Raw genomic sequence first — 18,940 nt, 5'->3', positions numbered from 1 at the left:
ACACAGACCCCCTGAGCATCTATATGTAAATGTTGCCCTTTATTCTGGACAGCATTTGGTTTTTATTTAGACTTGTTCTCTGCATTCATATTGTTTTATAATGTTGAGCTGCTCTTTGAGTTTGTGTGTGGCCCACCTCTAGAGCCACACAGTATCGAAATTCTTCCAGCCAGTGATCAGACCAATGAGATACGCCTCTGATACATTTCTGACACAGATCACCTGTGATTTTAGGATTGGCTGAGCACCTGTGGAGCAGCTGGAAATGAAAGGCACTGAGATGTTAAAGTCCTCAGGCTCGAAAGGAACAGGTGGGTACAGGATTAAATGCAAAGCACGAAGGCAAAAGAAATAACATTAAAAAGTGATTATGGTGATGATTGTCAGGGGGACCAACAAATGCTCACACACCAGCCGAACCTCTCCTCGTGTATAAAGCTAAAGAGGACAAAGAACAGACTGAGAACGTGAATGTGAAGTGTGAAGACCTTAAGGCTCCAGTGGAGCTTTTAATGAAGGTATAGCAATGCAACTGGTCCAGCTTGTCCACACTTCATGCTCTGTCCACAGAGTGCTTTTTTCTTTGCATGTCTGAAATGTTTTTGCTTAACTTTAAAGTGAAAATGTTATCTTTCAGTTCCTCAGAGCTCTGAAAGACAAATACTTCCAGCTGGCTGTTAAACTCTGTCACATGAGTACGTATCTGCTATACATCTATCTGTCGGTCAATGAATAAGTCAGCGAACCATCAAGTTAGTCAATGCTGCCTCTTCTCTCCTCGCTCCAGTTCTCATCTACGAGCCAGACAATCCTGAGGCCTCAGAGTTCCTCCCATTGATCCAGAAGAAGCTGCTGGAAGGTGACAGTTGTCTTTGTACAAACACTTTAGGCTGCATGTTACAGACTAAACATCGAAGGTGTTGTTTGATTTTTCCATCAGAGCAACACGCAGAGAAAAGCAACGAGGAAGAAAGTGATGATGATGACATTGATTCTGGAAGTGATGAGGACCCCTCTCATAGCTCATCTTGCTCCTCTTCATCAGCCTCAGATGATGATGATCATGGTGATGATTATGAAAAGGAAAACCATGTTTACAAACACAAGCCATGCCCTCCTGCTCATATTTACCCTTATTAAAGCTGTACGACCTGTCTAGCAGGGACTATGTTACATATATTGTGTTTATTTTAAGGCACACTGCTGCTGCCCACAGTTGCAGTCTTTTCAGTGTAGACACAGTGACAGTTACATATTCTCTCATATTTTCACCTGGAATTAAAGGAGCTCATGTGGACTGAGCGGATGCCCTCATTTCCTGAAAATGTGAACTGATAAATCGCTGATAGATCAGCCGTGAAAATATACGGACAAACCACACACACGCTTCCTGATAAATCCGATAAACATTTGCACGTTGACCTGCAGAAGAGACTGTAAATGAATCCACTCGATTCATTTACAGTCTCCATAATTAACCTCAGTCCTCTTCACACACTGAGGTTAATTATGGAGTTCCACAGGGTTCAGTGCTAGGACCAATTCTGTTTACATTATACATGCTTCCCTTAGGCAGCATCATTAGAAGACATAGCATACATTTTCACTGCTATGCAGATGACACCCAGCTCTATCTGTCCATGAAGCCAGATAACACACACCAATTAGTTAAACTGCAGGAATGTCTTAAAGACATAAAGACCTGGATGGCCGCTAACTTTCTGCTTCTTAATTCAGATAAAACTGAGGTTATTGTACTCGGCCCTGAAAATCTTAGAAATATGGTATCTAATCAGATTCTTACTCTGGATGGCATTACCTTGGCCTCCAGTAACGCGGTGAGGAACCTTGGAGTCATTTTTGACCAGGACATGTCCTTCAACGCACATATTAAACAAATATGTAAGACTGCTTTCTTCCATTTGCGCAACATCTCTAAAATTAGAAATATCCTGTCTCAGAGTGACGCTGAAAAACTAGTTCATGCATTTATTACTTCCAGGCTGGACTACTGTAATTCATTATTATCAGGATGTCCAAAAAACTCACTGAAAAGCCTTCAGCTAATCCAAAATGCTGCAGCAAGAGTCCTGACAGGGACTAGAAAGAGAGAGCATATTTCTCCTGTTTTGGCTTCCCTTCATTGGCTTCCTGTTAAATCCAGAATTGAATTCAAAATCCTGCTCCTCACATACAAGGTCTTAAATAATCAGGCCCCATCTTATCTTAATGACCTTGTAGTACCATATCACCCTATTAGAGCGCTCCGCTCTCGCTCTGCAGGCCTACTTGTTGTTCCTAGAGTATTTAAAAGTAGAATGGGAGGGAGAGCCTTCAGTTTTCAGGCCCCTCTTCTGTGGAACCAGCTTCCAGTTTGGATTCGGGAGACAGACACTATCTCTACTTTTAAGATTAGGCTTAAAACTTTCCTTTTTGCTAAAGCATATAGTTAGGGCTGGACCAGGTGACCCTGAATCCTCCCTTTGTTATGCTGCAATAGATGTAGGCTGCCGGGGGATTCCCATGATGCATTGAGTTTTTCCTTTCCAGTCACCTTTCTCACTCACTATGTATTAATAGACCTCTCTGCATTGAATCATATCTGTTATTAACCTCTGTCTCTCTTCCACAGCATGTCTTTATCCTGTCTTCCTTCTCTCACCCCAACCGGTCGCAGCAGATGGCCGCCCCTCCCTGAGCCTGGTTCTGCCGGAGGTTTCTTCCTGTTAAAAGGGAGTTTTTCCTTCCCACTGTCGCCAAAGTGCTTGCTCATAGGGGGTCATATGATTGTTGGGTTTTTCTCTGTATCTATGAAGCGCCTTGAGGCGACTTTTGTTGTGATTTGGCGCTATATAAATAAAATTGAATTGAATTGAATTGAACTCGATCAGAGTCATATCCATTTTGAGAATCATTATGTGATTAAATGTAAAATACCTTAACCTGTTTGAACTGATGCTAAAAATGCATTGGAAAATACAACCCTGCAGTTTTATGACCAGACATGCTAAAACTGAACACTAGGAACACACAGCACATACAGTTAGCAGCTAACTGCTCAACACAAAGAAGCAGCTGAGGAGTTTCGGCCTATAGATCTGATGATATGTAAATGCTGCATTCGTGTTCCTCATTCTTGTTATAATAACAGATATTTAAAAGTCAAAAATCTTCTAAGCGGTTATGTTTGATCATCACTTAAAGTGTCATCAGCAGTCTCCAACTATTGGTCTCCTAGCAGCAATCTGGACACTCTGCAGCCAACTTGGCCAACCCTTTGATGCTGACTCTAGCAGTTATGTTAAAACATTATCTAAACTGTCACCGGGACATACAAAAACATGTTTATGTATCATCATTCAGATTGCATGAAATTCAACAAAAAAACACTTTCCCCTGGAAGTTTGCACGTCTGCCACCATGTTTGCTGAATCCTCCCATGGCTTTGATTTCAGGATTCTTTAAACATCAGCTCTCTCTCTGTGAAGATGATAAGCGATGCTGCATGACAGGGAAAAGATGTGGTATAAGGAGTATGTAAATTTCACAAATTTGTGCATGAAACAAGAGAGACCAAAGTCATGATTTCTTACTTGTTTTGTTTTTCAGTTTTCACTGTGGATGAGAGCTGTAACGTGACCCAAACAAAAGAACTGATTCTGGAGTCCATCTGGTCCACTCTCCAGTCTTTTGTTATGGCGGCAATTAAATTAGCACAAATAAAATGTTAGCCTATGTAAACTCATAAGCAGTGAAGACCTTTTATGTGCCCTGTTTTAGTGCAGATGTAAATCCCAGCAGCTAAGCCTCCTTGTTGAATGCCATCAGTCTGAGTTTATCTTTATGCATCTCCACATGTCACTTGTGAGTGTAGAAAGATATGATTGGCTCCTGATAAAGGCTGAATAAATTGCAGCGGCTGAATGAACATAATGGCTGGTCCCTGTCTGTGCACTGGATCCAGAGGCAGGCGTGAGGATGACAGAAAGGACACTAAGCCAGCGCCCGCCATGCTTTGAAGTCTCGGCGTTATTGTCCGTGGCGAGGTTAAAGCAGTGAGTAGGTCAGAAATTATGATGTAGGCAATGTTTTCATCTCATGAAGGTGAATATTACAGACAGTGCTTGCATGGATGGATGGCTCCTGGATGGCTTGTCCTGCTCGCTTTATAATACGTGTGTCCATTCTGGAATAAATGACCTAACAGCTTCCACAGGTCCCCAAAACCAAATCAATCAACAGATATGAGGAGATGGACCGGATGTCCTGAATATGTATCTGTTGGTATTTAAAAGCCCAGCTGTGCAGTTTCATTCCAAGGTCAATTTCTATGTAACCAAATTTACATTCAAGTCTCCACCCTCATCCCTGTGACACCCACCCACACCTGGAGACACAAGAGCTCGCCCACACACACATATATGCACACAGGGGCGGGTAAACGTCATCGGTATTTTTCCTTTTGCTTGTTTGGTTCCTTAAAGTGGATTGCAGCTGTCAGTAGCACTCAGGGAAGCTTCATTAGCCGTCAGGGTGGGAGGCAAGGCTGTGACTCATGCCTGCGTGAAGAGACCAATGGGCAGCCGGATCCTCAGATATAAATAACGAATAAAAATATTCTTGAGTGAGAAAGGGTCACTTGCGCGCCGCCGGATGGGATTTTATCAGTGCGCTCTGTTGATATTCCGCCATCGCCACCACTGGACTGTTTCTTGTCGCGCCTTCGGGTGGCAGTTGTAACATTTAAGTTGTACTTTGTCTGGACTCGACAACCTGTGCGCCCCGTGAGCCGGTAAGATCCCTTCTTTTCTTCTCCAGCTGCACCCTTCGTGTCTGTTTCTTCAGAGACAGAGGTTGGGGGGGAAGATGCTTAAACCACTCCACTTTTCAGCCGCTGATATCGTGCGATCAGCTTTGGAGGACAAAATATCAGAGCATAAATTAAACAATAATAATAATAATAATAATAATAGAATTCTCACATAAATCATTCCCAGACGGGAGACAAAACGAATTTATTAGTTGTTCAGCCTCTCTCTCTCTCTCTCCCTCTCTCGCTGCCTCTCTGTCTCGTGATGACATTGTAGTAAGGGTGGTGTTCAAAGCATATCTTAATTGAAATGTCGATTACTGAGTCAACACATGAACGGGGAACGGTTATTTATGTGGACACTGTCACCTCATTTTATCAATATTTGCTGCCTGTGAAGTATCATTTTAATGCATTCGTTTTATTCTGATTTTCTGATCATCTCGGTGATTTTATACGATGGGAAACGCGGGCCTTACCTGTTCTTTCTTTAATATTTTGGTTTTGGTCGTTTAAAATGTCATCTGTTATATAACAAAACATTTTTTTCTTTTTAAATTAAACGATGATTTGGTTTTAACGATCCACAAGAACTTACTGCAAGAACGAGCCATGTTTCTTTTGCTAGTTCCCAACTTAAAAACAAAAAACAAATCTGTAAATCTGTGGCCCATCTGTAAACCTGTGTCATGCAGCAGCGCTGGGTTAGTTAACAGCTGACTGAAAGCAACACAATCCGAAGAGTGTCTCTAAATAAAACCTATACCCATGCAGCCATTTTATCCCCCAAAGTGTTGCGATGTGCGTCTTGGTTGCGCGTTGTGCGCAACTCACTCCAAATTGCGCGGCTTCAGCCGTTTAAGGGAGAATGAAGCGCTCCTGGTGACTCACGGAGCAAAATCCGTGCGTTTTCTGATCAAAATCTCGGCCTGCCGTTTAAACTGCACGCAGTTATCGGAAATCCGACACGCAGTCTCTCCTAACACTGAGTCGTTTTGTTTGCAGCTGAATAATTCCCGCACCCGGAAACCAAAGTAACACAGGACTGATGGCTACGTCTGAGCCGAGAGCCGCCGGCGGGGAACAAGACCCCAACTCAGCTAATTTAAGACCTCCGACCACAAGTAGGTCCCCACACTCCTCTCCCTGTTAACAACACTTTGGCTTCGGCTCCCCGAGGCTAAATTGTGTTTATGGTTTTCAGTCTTCAGAGCGCTCGGGCTGTGGTGAAAGCCACTCGGTGCCTTGCTCAAAGACACTTCTGCAGCGCGATCTATCGCCAGCACAGCGGTTTAAACCCAGGTTCACCCTCCACGCGCCTCTGTCTGCTTCTCTCTCTCCCTCTCTGTCTCTCTCCCCTCCTTCCCTGTCTGATAAAGGAGAGTGCAGCCCGGGCCATTTGCTGTGTGGGCTCCGTCGTTAATCATTCCGGTTAAAAACAGAGCCATCACAGCTGCCTGTCGCTGTCTGGCGGACCAGCGGTGCGCGCCGAGCGGCGGACCTGGCAGAAATAATGCGCCATTAAAGCGCTGGCATTTCTAACGATCTCGGAGCGTTTTTCCTGAACGTGTTCTATTCAAAATATGAGTTTCAACCCAAAATTAAAAACATGAAGATTTGAAGATTTGATCCTGTGCACCTTTCGTCTTGATAAAGCAAAAAAATTTGATATAAGAATTGTCTGTAATAATTCTCATAGTTTAGGCATGCTTTTTATTCGCTTCCTTTTTAAAAAAGAAAAAGAAAAATCTAAACCTGTGCATTAACCTGTGGGTTAATTAATCACGTCGAGCCTTTGTCGCATACACAAAATTGACTCCATTAGAGCACACTTGAGCAGCCATCTGCAGTCCAAAGCAGGGAAATAATTGCAGTTTTTGTTTTGTTTTTTCAGAAAAACGTTACAGGGATAGCCTGCAGCTCCTTTTGTCCGGTGTGCAAATACATGCTTTATTTTCCCTTCCTCGTTACCGGATACAAAATTTCGAAATCTTTTATTTGTGGCCCTTGAGTGCCAATAAACATATAAAAAAATCTTCAGACTTTTTCTTTCATGGAAATTTAAACCAAGAAAATGTCCTTTTAAACTAGGATGTTTGTTTTGTCTGTTTGCTCGCGTACTGCTGCTGCTGGATGTTGCCATTATCTCTCTGCCACGCTCCATCTCACGCCTGGCGGCTTTGCGTGCGCGCGCGTCTGTGTGTGTGTCCGTGTATGTGTGTTTTTATGCCTCGGCCTCCGCACCTAGGGCTGTTTTTTGTCGGAATGAGATTGCTTCAGTAAATTTAAATGCTTGTTTTTTTGTTTTCGCAAGTTCTACATCAGGTACATTCGCCTCGTCGCTTCTCACTTTTTGCGCCGAGCGCTCTGCATCTTGTTCCCTGAGGCTTTCTTCTCCATCTCAGCTCACGCGTGTCCACGCTCCGGTTTGTATGTGCATGTGTGTGGCACTAAGTGTATATGCATGGGCGTGTGTGTGTGTGTGTGTGTGTGTGTGTGTGTGTGTGTGTGTGTGTGTGTGTGTGTGTGTGTGTGTGTGTGTGTACGTCGACGCACTACGCTCCAAGTTTGTGCTTCAAGCGCCTACTGTATACTTCCAGACCAGAGACATTACCAGCTCGCTCCACTCACATACTGCGATCCACTCAATTAATTTCTGCCCTCCTCCGTGAGCTCATTTCACGGGTGTTAATTCCAGTCCGCCCTTTGGCTGGGTGTGTGAGCCGGCGTGGATTTGCCGTGCGGGTCACTGTCGGTCCCTATTGATTGAACTCAAATCGGAAGTGTTAGCAGACTCATCCCCCCCCCCCCCCCCCCCCCCCCCCCTCTTGTGATCAGAGGGGGTGTAAGGAGGCTAAATCCGAGTTCAACAAAGCAAAACAGTCCGTGCAATTCTTTACAGAAAATATGAATATACCCAAACACCCCACAGTCGCACACCTGGCCAAGAGTCGCTCCTTCACGCTTCCATTTATTTATTTTTTGTTCCATGTGCACGCTGTGCTCCATCACCCGCCTCACCACATTTGCTCGCGGTCTCCACGCTCAGAAACTCAAACGTTCATTTTGTTTTAGCCAACGAATACGCGTGGATGCACGGATGCACAAGGAAACTGGGGATGAAGATTTGCGGTAAGTTTTGTTTCGCCACGAAAAAAATGGTTTAATCTTGAAGATGTTATTTAAGAAAATGAAATAAAGAAATACATTTTTTAAAAGATTTTTTTGACATACCATGGCTCTCGATATTGAATTCCGTTATGACTGCTTTCCTTCCTTTTTTTTTTCCTTCTGACCGGTTCACATTTTCTTTTACGATTTATTATGATCTTACTCATTTCGAGGCCCTCAGAAATATAGGCCACATTACAGGTTGATAGAGCGGGGCCGTCCTCCACACTGTCAGTGTGCGTTTCCATCTTCCAAAGGTCACTGGACATTAGCCTGTAGGTCTGCTGAGGAGAGCCCCGGATCAGGCCCCCCGCCCCTCCTTGCACCCTCCCCTGTCTTTCCCATTTCAGCACCAATAGAAAAATCTCCGGGGCAAGCCTGGAAACAGAAAGCAGAACGTGCCTTAAAATAACTCATAACGATTTGCTTTTCCTATCACATCCGGTTATTTCTTGAGTCACTTTTCTCAGGCTTACTGTCAGTGTCTCTAATAGCCCCCCTTTTTTTTCTATTTTCTTTTTTGTTACAGTGGAGGGGGTGGATGTGACGTTTATTTTCTCCATCACTTAAAGGAATCTGCTTCTTTCAGAGGCTCACACGATGGAAAGTGTGGATGTTTATTTATTTGCAGTCACGCAAGTTGAATTCAGTGTCACATAAAGCTCTACCCATTCAAAAGGCGCATTATTGACCGCTTTGCTGCAGCACAAGTCTGAGAAAGTCTGACATTGTTTTGTTTGTTTTTGGTTTTTTAGTAAGTGATCATCGGATTTTCATTAGTTAAATGACGTTTTAACCCCGCGCAGTGGCCACTAATTATTCATACGCTTTATTAATGAGCAATGAACATTTTCACTGAAAATATATTTTTAATTTAAGCGACAAAGAGCGTGTGGCTTCCCCGTGTTTTTGACGCGCAATTAGGCCCACGCATTATTCTGCACATATATGCGAAAAGCTTATAAAATCTGACGGTGGCCCTGTAGAGACACGCTGCTTCAGGGCACTTTGCATCCTTCATTAACCCCTCTTCGGAGGGTGTATATTTATTGGCTGTGTGTGGCAGCCTGTCGTGAGCACCGAGGCAATCAGTCTGCGCCCATAGGGGAGGGGCAAGCTGGCTGGGCGCTTCCTGACGGGGTGAGGCTGTGATGTCACGGGATAAGGCGGGCACCCACGGGTGCTTCCTTTTCCTACTTAGCTTATAAATTTGGCCTCCAACAGAGAAGCTTTTCAGATTGAAGTATTCCGGCTGTTTATGGGCTGATTAAAAAATTTCACAAAAATCTCAATTTTCTTTCTTGCTTTTTTTTTTAATTTATTTTCTGTTATATTTTAATTTCGCCGTTTTTCTTTTTGTTTTTTATTTTTTTATGAGTGGGACGGAGATGTTTGGTGATAACTCCTCTTCGCCGTGCAACACCTTAGGGTTCCTGCAGAAGAACAACAGCCTGGAGGAGAAGGGGAGGCTCGCGGGCCAGAAGAACTTGCTCTCGTGCGATAACAGCGACAGGGACGCGCGCTTCCGCCGTACCGAGACCGACTTCTCCAACCTGTTCGCGAGAGGTGAGGAAACCACACTTCCGCTATCCCAGATCTTCCTTAAAAAACACCAACATTATTATTGTTATTATTATAACTCGGGCGTTTTAAACATGGCTTTCTTGACATACAACAGAGAAGAGCGTCTTCACTTGTCTGTCTGCCATCTCTGCGTTTGTCCTCTTTTTGCTTGATAATGACAGTGAGCTTTACAGGAAAATTAATTATTAGGCCAATATCAACAGAACGAACGAGAGGCCAAACTGTGGTTGGGTTATTCATGTATGTATTGTGATGTAAACCGTGCTTTCGGAGGCTAAACTCGAGGCTTTATAAAAGCCTTGCAGAACTAAAATACTTGGATATTCCGGTGGCAGAAATGTGACTTACAAAGTGAGGGGGGAAAGCTGATTTTAACACCTTAATTTAGCGCAAGCGTGATTTTGTGCTATTTTCATGTCCGTATCAGTTTTTTTTTAAAGTAAATTAAGACAACGCGACGGAATAAATAGATTACAAAGCACTATTTTTTTCTTAGATTAAATATAAAATACTTTCCTTTCAAAGAACAGAATTTATTTTGATGTCATCTTAAACATAAGTGTTTGCCTACTCTTTCCTGTTAAAATGTCTGCTGAGAAATGTCTTTTGTGTGTTTTGATGGCTATTTCACAACTTAAAGCCTGCTAGCCAAAACCTAAGACCAATTATGGAGCCGTCTTTATTCGATCTAGCACAGAAATGTAGCCCGAGAAACTGCGGGGAAAATGGAGAGAATTTTAGAATTTCACTCAAAAACAAAGTGCATTAGCTTTACAAAAGATAAGCTAATCGATTGACGTGCTCAGATATTAGCTCCCAGAATCACAAATGGCTTCATTTCCCCTACTTTTCCCACGCCTCTTTTAGACCTACTGCCGGCTAAAAATGGAGAAGAGCCCACCATGCAGTTTTTGCTGGAGGTGGTTGACATCCTTACCAACTATGTCAAGAAGACTTTCGACCGGTCTACAAAGGTTTTGGATTTCCACCACCCTCACCAGCTCCTGGAGGGGATCGAGGGCTTCAACCTGGAGCTGTCAGACCAGCCCGAGTCCCTGGAGCAGATCCTGGTGGACTGCAGAGACACGCTCAAATATGGCGTCCGCACAGGTAAGGGCTTTGGGACGACCTTCATCGTGGAGGAAACATTAACCTACCTCAACAGGGAAAGATTTGTTTGTTTGTTTTTTGTATATGTGCTTGGGTAACTCACATGGAGGTGTGTGTTATTTTTGATGGCAGAGGAGATTGGTATGTGTGATGTGGGCGAAGATGCAATTAACTTTTAATTTTTTGCATTGAAAGCAAACAGCAGTGAGAGATGTAGTCCTGCACCTTATTACTGCCACACACATTATAGTAATAAAGCAGGACATTACATCTCTGTTAATATCCACACATGTTCAGTGTGTGGATTTTGAATGTGACACAAACTATTAGAGAATGGGCCATTTCTCGCAGAGTACACAGCCTATTTAGATGACTGCCATATGTATTGTACCCCTGGTAATTCACTTCACATCCTCCCTTTTTTCCACCCCCCGACTTATTAAAGCATGTGTCGCCTGAGGGGATCCTAACACGGGCTGATTCAAGCTGTTAAAAACGACAACGCTCAAACTGTCCCCCGGGTTTTATATATCAGGCAGTCACTGACTGTGTCTACAACTCAGTAGCACTTTTTTCTCTCCCTCTCTTTCTTCTCAAAACATTTTGTGGCTGTTTTTTTAGTTTGTGGGCTGGAGGAGCTGTCGGCGGTGCTGAAACCACACACCTTTCATTTCTTTTGTCACAGCTGTTATTTCATTTTTATTGTTAATTCTTTTTATTACTCTGTTTATTATGTGAGGCAGGCACCTCCATAACCACAGTGTACATGTATCCATGACTGCATACAGGCTCCAGGTCTACACACAGTCACTGTGTGTATATGTGTGTGTGTGTGAGAGTCTAAATGCTTGTCATACAGCTGTTATGGCCCACTGAGCAGCGCTTTGTCAGATCCCTTTGCTATTATGGTTGGCCATGGAAATACAAAATGAAACCTGAATGATGACTGAATTTAAACCCATTATTGAACTTTTTAATATTTATTTTGTATTATTTTTTTCTCCCTTTAGGTCACCCACGCTTCTTTAACCAGTTATCTTCTGGCCTAGACATTATTGGTCTGGCTGGAGAGTGGCTCACCTCCACCGCCAACACCAACATGTAAGTCACACAGTACGCTCTCTGTACCGAGTGCCTGACACAGTTTATGTATAGAAGGGAAACACCTATACAATTCACAGGGGGACAACTGATATTTCCTGTTTGTAGGCCAGTGGAAATAGCCTCTAGTCATCATCATATATTAGCATTGCGGAAGTGCTTATGATGTACCCCTGGGCTCACTCCACCACTGGTCAAAGGAGGCCGATTATATAAAGTGTTTGTGTTTTCTCCCCCTGTATTGACAGATGGTAGTCTGGCACAGTGCTATACTGTGTGTATATCACACACCACCAAGCCCCAGGGGGTGGTTAGATTGCATATTGATCTCAGGTCACAGTTACATGTTCACCCAGCTTGAGTGGAGAAGGCCTGAACCCCACATCAGTTGCACACGCTCTCAGCACACAGATCCTGACGCAGACATGCTGTGAACGAAAAGCCACAACTCTGTGACACGATTACTGGAGTGAGGTGACAAATTATAGCAAAACACAAGCACACTCACAGAGGTTCATACAGACGACCACAGTCAGTTCATCCACATTTTTTACTGAGCAATAATCAGCCTAATATTTATAGCAATGTCACTTTCATGTGATTTTCTTAGATTTTGATGTGTATCAATAGCAACGTTTAAAATATTAATAATTTCACCTTCCAAAAATATTCGTAGTGAAATGATTCAACTTTTTACGTATGAAATATCAGAAGTGTGTGGAAAAAACACCCCCAGTTATCCACAACAAAAGCAGTCATTATCAAATAACCTGTTTAGTCTGTCCAGCAGTCAGTAGTCAAAGGCTAATAAATTCTATTGTTACATAACACAAAGAAAAGCTGCAAAATGGCACAATGGAGGCTGGAAATGGGAAATGTTACAGAATACAATAAGAGGCAATCAGCTAATCAACTTATTCTGCAGCTGTTTTATTAGTGAGAGACACAAATCAGTTAAGGTCTGTCAAAAACAGCTGAGGTTTGGTAGGAGTGCTTTATTTATGTAGGGTTTTTTTTTATTTCTTTAGAGGAGATAATAACGAAAGAATGAGGATTGTTTTAAGCTAAGGCTCGATCATGTAGTCATTATTAGATCATGAAGAAAATATAAACTGCATGGTTTCTGTATATATTTACAGTTCACCCATTACCCAAACAACCTTTAAACATTACAGCTTCTTACAGACTGGGTTCCTTTAACTAGTCATTAACAGCTTCATATGGCAATCACAATGAAACTATGATATGATAATACAGATGTTTGTATCGTGACTTCAGTCTCAGTTCAGACTTGCCGCATTCATAGATAGGAGAAAACTGAACTGAACTTCCAGTGAAGTGCAAAAATCACACCTGCATAAGTCTGACTTGGTGAAAGGGTTGGCACATAACTGCAGAAAATAACAGGACGAGTGCAGCACAAAAGGTCACCCAGAATAAACATTAATTACAAGACAATGCACTTTAGACCTAAAAGAATATTGTCCAAACTTGCTTCTGAGGACAGTAAAGCAAAGGCTAGAAGAAAACTGTGACACCTAATTTGTCCAATTTCTATTAAAACATTAGCATAGGAAACTACCTTCTTAGAAAAACTTTCCCATCTCATTTCCTGGTTGGAAGAATGCCCCAAGAGACGGGGCCATTGACTTCCCACACACGCTTGTGCACGCTTTCATAATGACACACGCACACATGCACACACACCAGCTCTGGCTGTCCCAGATACAGCAGCTAGGGTTTCCAGTCCATTGACTACAGGCTCATTGTGAGCTGGTGTTAGCAGATAGGCCAGCTGGGCCCCACACTGAAACACAATGTCCTCCGGCTGCACAGAAAACCCTGTTACATTGTGGAAACTGGCTGCCGCAGCTCCCCACGGAGTGCTCATTCCGGCTCTATTGTCCCCGTGGGTACAGACGGACTCAGTGGTCCTTTGAGGGGCTGAGAGGAATGTGTGTGGTGGTGATGGGGGGTCAGAGGGTTAGTCACATACAGACACACGCGCAAACACACACACACAAACACATCCATAAACACACTTACACGCACACATTGAGTGCCCTTGATGATGATAATAAGGGCATTTAGGGGCTGTCCCTGGGGACAGGCAGGTGACTGAGGGGTAATTTTCACCCTGAAAAGACCAATGATTGGCTCTGATTGTGATAATGATCACCATTATTGCCATTACAGCGTGAAATGACTCAGAGAGAAGGAGAATTTTAAAAAGGTTGACTGGGGTTTTTTGTACCTTTTTTTTGTCCTGTGGCTGGGATGAGTTTTGAGAAGAAAGGAATATGAGACATCCAGGTTATTAAGTCTGCTTTATATAAACCATAATTCCACTATATCAAAGGACACTAAATTGGTGAGATGAGGCCAGTGAGGGACTGAAAAGTGAAGTGTTATCCTTGGGTGTAGCAAATCATAGTCACAGCCCAGAAGTCATAGAGTAGTCCAGCGCATTTACAAAAGCTAAAAATCATCAGCAGAAATATTTACACAAGAAAAATGCCTCCTTGGTTATTTTTCTTCATCTTTCATATTTTTTTTTCAATTTCTCTTTGTCTCTTTGTTTTTGTTCTCTGTCACTCAGCCTCTGCGTTGTGCGTGCTTCATGATGTTGCTTTGCTGCGTGCTTTTCTGTGCGCACCCTGCATCATCCCCTCATCTTCCTTTGTTGTCCTCTGTCACACTTCTCTTCATTGCATTGTTTCCCTAAATCTCACTCTGCTCGCAGACTTTATACCTCCCCCTTTCTACCAAACTACAAAAAACAACCTCAGCCCTTGTGCAGATAGCTATTTGAGGGGAGGGGAAAAAGACAGGGAGGAATCGAAGAAACGTGGAGATAACGCTGCTTCTAATTTGGGTGATGGTTGAAGCTACAGCGATGGAGGTGGAGGAGCGTTGTGTAACTGGCCTCATTAGAAGCGGGGTAAACGGGGATCAGCGTTAAGGGTGCGTGTGGGAAGCAGTGAAATGTCACTTAGCAAAGAGAGCAAAAGCTCAGGCCTCCTTTCTGTGACACATTTGACCCACTTTAGCTTCTCCAGGAGTTTTGTTGGTGGCTGTTCGTGGAGATAACAGTCGTTTTATCTTTTATTAACTGACAGAGAGGTCAGGCACATATCAAGCTTTAAAAGCGTTGGCTCATTTCAAGAGTGTGAAGATTACTTCTTTTTTTGTTGTTTTTTAATCTTTTCTCTTTCATCTTTTTAATGAAATAATGAAATTCATAGGCATAGGCTCTCCCTCATTTTTTCTATATTCTGGGGCCAACAGAGGCTGTTATCTCTGTTGGCTGTCATCTCTTTAAAGCACTCCCTCTCCCTGTCCTTCTGTCACACACACACACACACACACACACGCGCGAGTTCTCTCAGCCATCACATCAGCCCCATTCAGAGTCGCCGCTGAGATCGGCACCATTGACAGATATCCATCAGAGCTTTGTGTGCTTTAATTAAACCACTGAGTGATTTTAGGAGGCATTTGAATATGAATGTTTGCTGGTTGACTCATATCGGCCACTTTTTAATTAGCCCAGTCAGCACAAGCTCCACTTTTGTGTTCTGCAGATGGAATTATAGAAGGACTAATGAATAATATGGACACACAATGAATATCACTGTGTGTGTTTTGGGGGAGTCTGTGGACTCTCTGCCTTACGAGTGCATAAGAATGCTCAGTGTCTCTGAATGATGTGCTGCATTCATTACTCGGTGTTATGATTGTCAGGTTCACCTATGAGATCGCCCCGGTGTTTGTGTTGATGGAACAGCTGACTCTGAAGAAAATGAGAGAGATGATTGGCTGGCCAAACGGAGAGGGTGACGGCCTCTTTTCCCCAGGTCGGTCTGTAAATCACACTACCCATGTATAGCCAATATTCATATTACTGTATGACTTTTGGTCCAAATATTCCACGTGGATGTACACTGCACAGACTGTGTGCTGCTGTCCAGGGTACTGATGTGTGTGCGGTGTGCTTAACAGGGGGTGCTATCTCCAACATGTACAGTGTGATGATCGCACGGTACAAGTATTTCCCAGAGGTGAAGACCAAGGGTATGTCTGCTGCTCCCCGCCTTGTCCTTTTCACATCTGAGCATGTAAGTGACCACACACACACACACACACACACACACACACACACACACACACACACACACACACACACACTGTACATCTCAGGTAATCTAACAATGCAGATAAGCTGCTTCATTGACTGTAGATTAATCAAAGTCAGGGAATAAGCAGTAGGTCTGTTTAAATCAGGGCACTGGCTGTTTCAATTAATTCATTATTTTAGTTTTTTTGTATTTTGAATTTGACAACTTGACAGAGAGCAGGAAAAATGTCAAGCAACAATGAGCTCTCAAAATATCCCCCCTTTTTGAATTCAAAGGTATTTCATGGATAGCTTGGTCTGCTATGTGTCCCCACAGAGCCACTACTCCATAAAGAAGGCTGGAGCTGCGCTGGGCTTCGGCACTGACAACGTGATCCTGCTCAGCACGGATGAGAGGTTTGTAATCGTTGCAGAAATCATCTGATGAATACTGTATGTGCAACATGTAGATCCACAGCGATTCCATGCTGCTCTGCTCGTTTTCAGAGGGAGAGTCATTCCTGCGGATTTGGAAGCCAAAATCCTCGACGCTAAACAGAAGGTCAGGGGTTTTTTTTTCCCCTTTTATTTTTTTAATATAATTGCATCTCCATGTACTTTTATCTCTAACCACATTTCTTTTCATCTATCCTGGGTACTACATCTGCAGGGTTATGTGCCATTGTTTGTGAATGCAACAGCTGGTTCAACTGTGTATGGAGCATTTGACCCCATCAATGAGATTGCTGACATTTGTGAGAAGTATAACTTGTGGCTCCATGTTGATGTGAGTAGTTTGCAGTAGTGATGATAGCAGGAGCTTCAGTGCGTCATCCACTCCTTTAACAGTACTGTTTTATCTCGTTAGGGTGCGTGGGGTGGTGGACTGCTGATGTCTAGGAAGCATCGCCATAAGCTTAATGGAATTGAGAGGTGAGCACATGGGAACTGATAAGCTCCTGTGTGTTGTTATTTAAAAGAAACCTCAGCGTGCTAACGATAGCACTGACAACATGTTTTGCAGGGCCAACTCTGTCACATGGAACCCACACAAGATGATGGGTGTGCCTCTGCAGTGTTCAGCAATCCTGGTCAGAGAAAAGGTACAGGAACACACACACACACACACACACACACACACACACACACACACACACACACACACAGTATCTTGTTTCTATTACTTCACCTTAAAAATTTATGATGACAAGTTTTAGGGACTTTTTTAATCCAAACGTTGGAGCAGGTCGCCACTTGGCATTATAAGGTCCACATATATATACATATGTAAAGCTATTGAGCTTTACAGCTATTGATGTTCTTAATTACTTCTGTTTATGTTTGTAAAGGGGTAGTAGTACAGGCAGCACACCAGCAAACATGTTTCATGCTTTTCTTTGAGTTAAAAGAATCGAATCATTTATGAAGACAAGTTATCCATCTGCGGTTAGAACACTGTGTAATAAAAGATAACTTGTACATCAACATGCTGTATATCTGAAAGATAACACAGAGACAGAATAAGACAATATGGAGGCTTTCATTCAGTAAGGTTAGTTTGACACAGACATGTAGCAAAAGCTTAAACATTTCCATTACACTTTGGGTTTTTTTTCTTCATTATAACCTATGAAAAATACAGTTCTATGAATATCCATATTGCACATTCATACTCATCAGCTTTTCTTGGTACATGTAGTCTGACATGTCTAAATGATGACAGCCTGGGCAGGAGACCTGTGAAAGGAAATGTTAACAGTTTGTGCACTTTGTCTGTAGGGAATCCTAGCAGGCTGCAACTCCATGTGCGCTGGCTACCTCTTCCAACCAGACAAACAATACGACGTTACATATGACACAGGGGACAAGGCCATCCAGTGTGGCCGGCATGTGGACATCTTTAAATTCTGGCTCATGTGGAAAGCCAAGGTGAGCCGGGTGGACAGACGGGTGCATACATGCTGGCTAAAAAAGACAGAAAAGCATCTCCAAGCCAATAAGAACCTTCATGGCTTTGTTAGTGCAATGCTATTTAGTGCTATACTGAGTGTTCTTAACTGTAATTATTGGCTTCTCTTTTCCCCTGCAGGGCACCACTGGGTTTGAGCAGCACATTGACAAGTGTTTGGATCTGTCTCAGTACCTATACAACAAGATCAAGAACAGGGAGGGATATGAGATGGTGTTTGACGGAGTGGTGAGCTTCCCTCTTTTTATTTGTCCTTTACCAATGTCCAGTTTTAATCACCAGGGTTAATTCACTGCTGTTTAACAGAATTTTGTTGTGTGTAAATGCAAATAAATAAATAAAAACCCACCGTGATCTGTATCTGACGTGTTCATTTCTGCCTGCAGCCGCAGCACACCAATGTTTGCTTCTGGTACATTCCACCCAGCCTGAGAGGCATGCCAGATGGAGATGAGAGGCGAGAAAAACTCCACAGGGTACAACTATAATCACACTATAAGTTCCACCACGATCAGCTTCAAACAGCCAATAAAAGATGTTCACATTATTAGATTGCTTTCAGGAATACAAGGCTCTGTTTTGTCATCTTTTTCACTCCAACAGGTGGCGCCAAAGATCAAGGCCATGATGATGGAGTCAGGGACCACCATGGTGGGCTACCAGCCTCAGGGCAATAAAGTAAACTTCTTCAGAATGGTCGTCTCCAATCCTTCGGTCACCCAGTCTGACATCGACTTCCTCATCGATGAGATCGAGAGGCTCGCCCACGACCTGTAGACCTCACAGCCATCGCTGCTCCAGGGCCTTCCCGGAGTCTGTGATCGATTTTACTGCAAAAGCGAACGCCAGAGTGAAACATTCACAGTGCTGCAGTCCGAGAAATAATAGGACACGTTTTAGGTTCTTTCTTTCCGGTCTGCCTTTGCCTGCAGCACTCTAAATGTTTTCACCGCTGGAAAGAAACGAGCAATGAGAGAGCCTCTGGAGTTTCTTACTAGCTCTGGCCCACATAGGTACTTCTATAGAAAAAAAAAAAAAAAAAATTATATATATATATATATAATTTTTTTTTTCTTTT

General features: G+C 43.1%; 2 protein-coding genes across 2 annotated transcripts; both read left to right on the top strand.

The window, feature by feature from the left end:
- Positions 1 to 250: 250 nt before the first annotated feature.
- erich2 (glutamate-rich 2) lies at positions 251 to 3,731 on the top strand. Its single transcript, XM_085376995.1, has 6 exons — positions 251 to 311; positions 388 to 518; positions 638 to 695; positions 788 to 859; positions 941 to 1,066; positions 3,610 to 3,731. Exons 1-6 carry the CDS (start codon positions 266 to 268, stop codon positions 3,729 to 3,731), a joined length of 555 nt encoding a protein of 184 aa, XP_085233121.1. The 5' UTR covers positions 251 to 265.
- Positions 3,732 to 5,858: 2,127 nt separating this feature from the next.
- On the top strand, positions 5,859 to 18,639 carry LOC146613851 (glutamate decarboxylase 1-like). The gene is made up of 16 exons (XM_085378710.1): positions 5,859 to 5,934; positions 7,886 to 7,942; positions 9,410 to 9,547; positions 10,433 to 10,675; positions 11,686 to 11,776; positions 15,521 to 15,633; positions 15,779 to 15,894; positions 16,231 to 16,310; positions 16,401 to 16,455; positions 16,564 to 16,680; positions 16,762 to 16,826; positions 16,918 to 16,996; positions 17,673 to 17,822; positions 17,983 to 18,090; positions 18,249 to 18,338; positions 18,466 to 18,639. Exons 1-16 carry the CDS (start codon positions 5,859 to 5,861, stop codon positions 18,637 to 18,639), a joined length of 1,752 nt encoding a protein of 583 aa, XP_085234836.1.
- Positions 18,640 to 18,940: the final 301 nt, after the last annotated feature.

The sequence above is a fragment of the Diplotaxodon limnothrissa genome, linkage group LG18 (genome assembly GCF_057381915.1).
Source record: "Diplotaxodon limnothrissa isolate DT_005_m linkage group LG18, D_limnothrissa_male_GT1.1, whole genome shotgun sequence".
Classification (NCBI taxonomy): Eukaryota; Metazoa; Chordata; class Actinopteri; order Cichliformes; family Cichlidae; genus Diplotaxodon; species Diplotaxodon limnothrissa.
The sequence above is the reverse complement of the archived record's forward strand: the minus strand, read 5'-3'. Positions and strand labels throughout refer to the sequence as shown.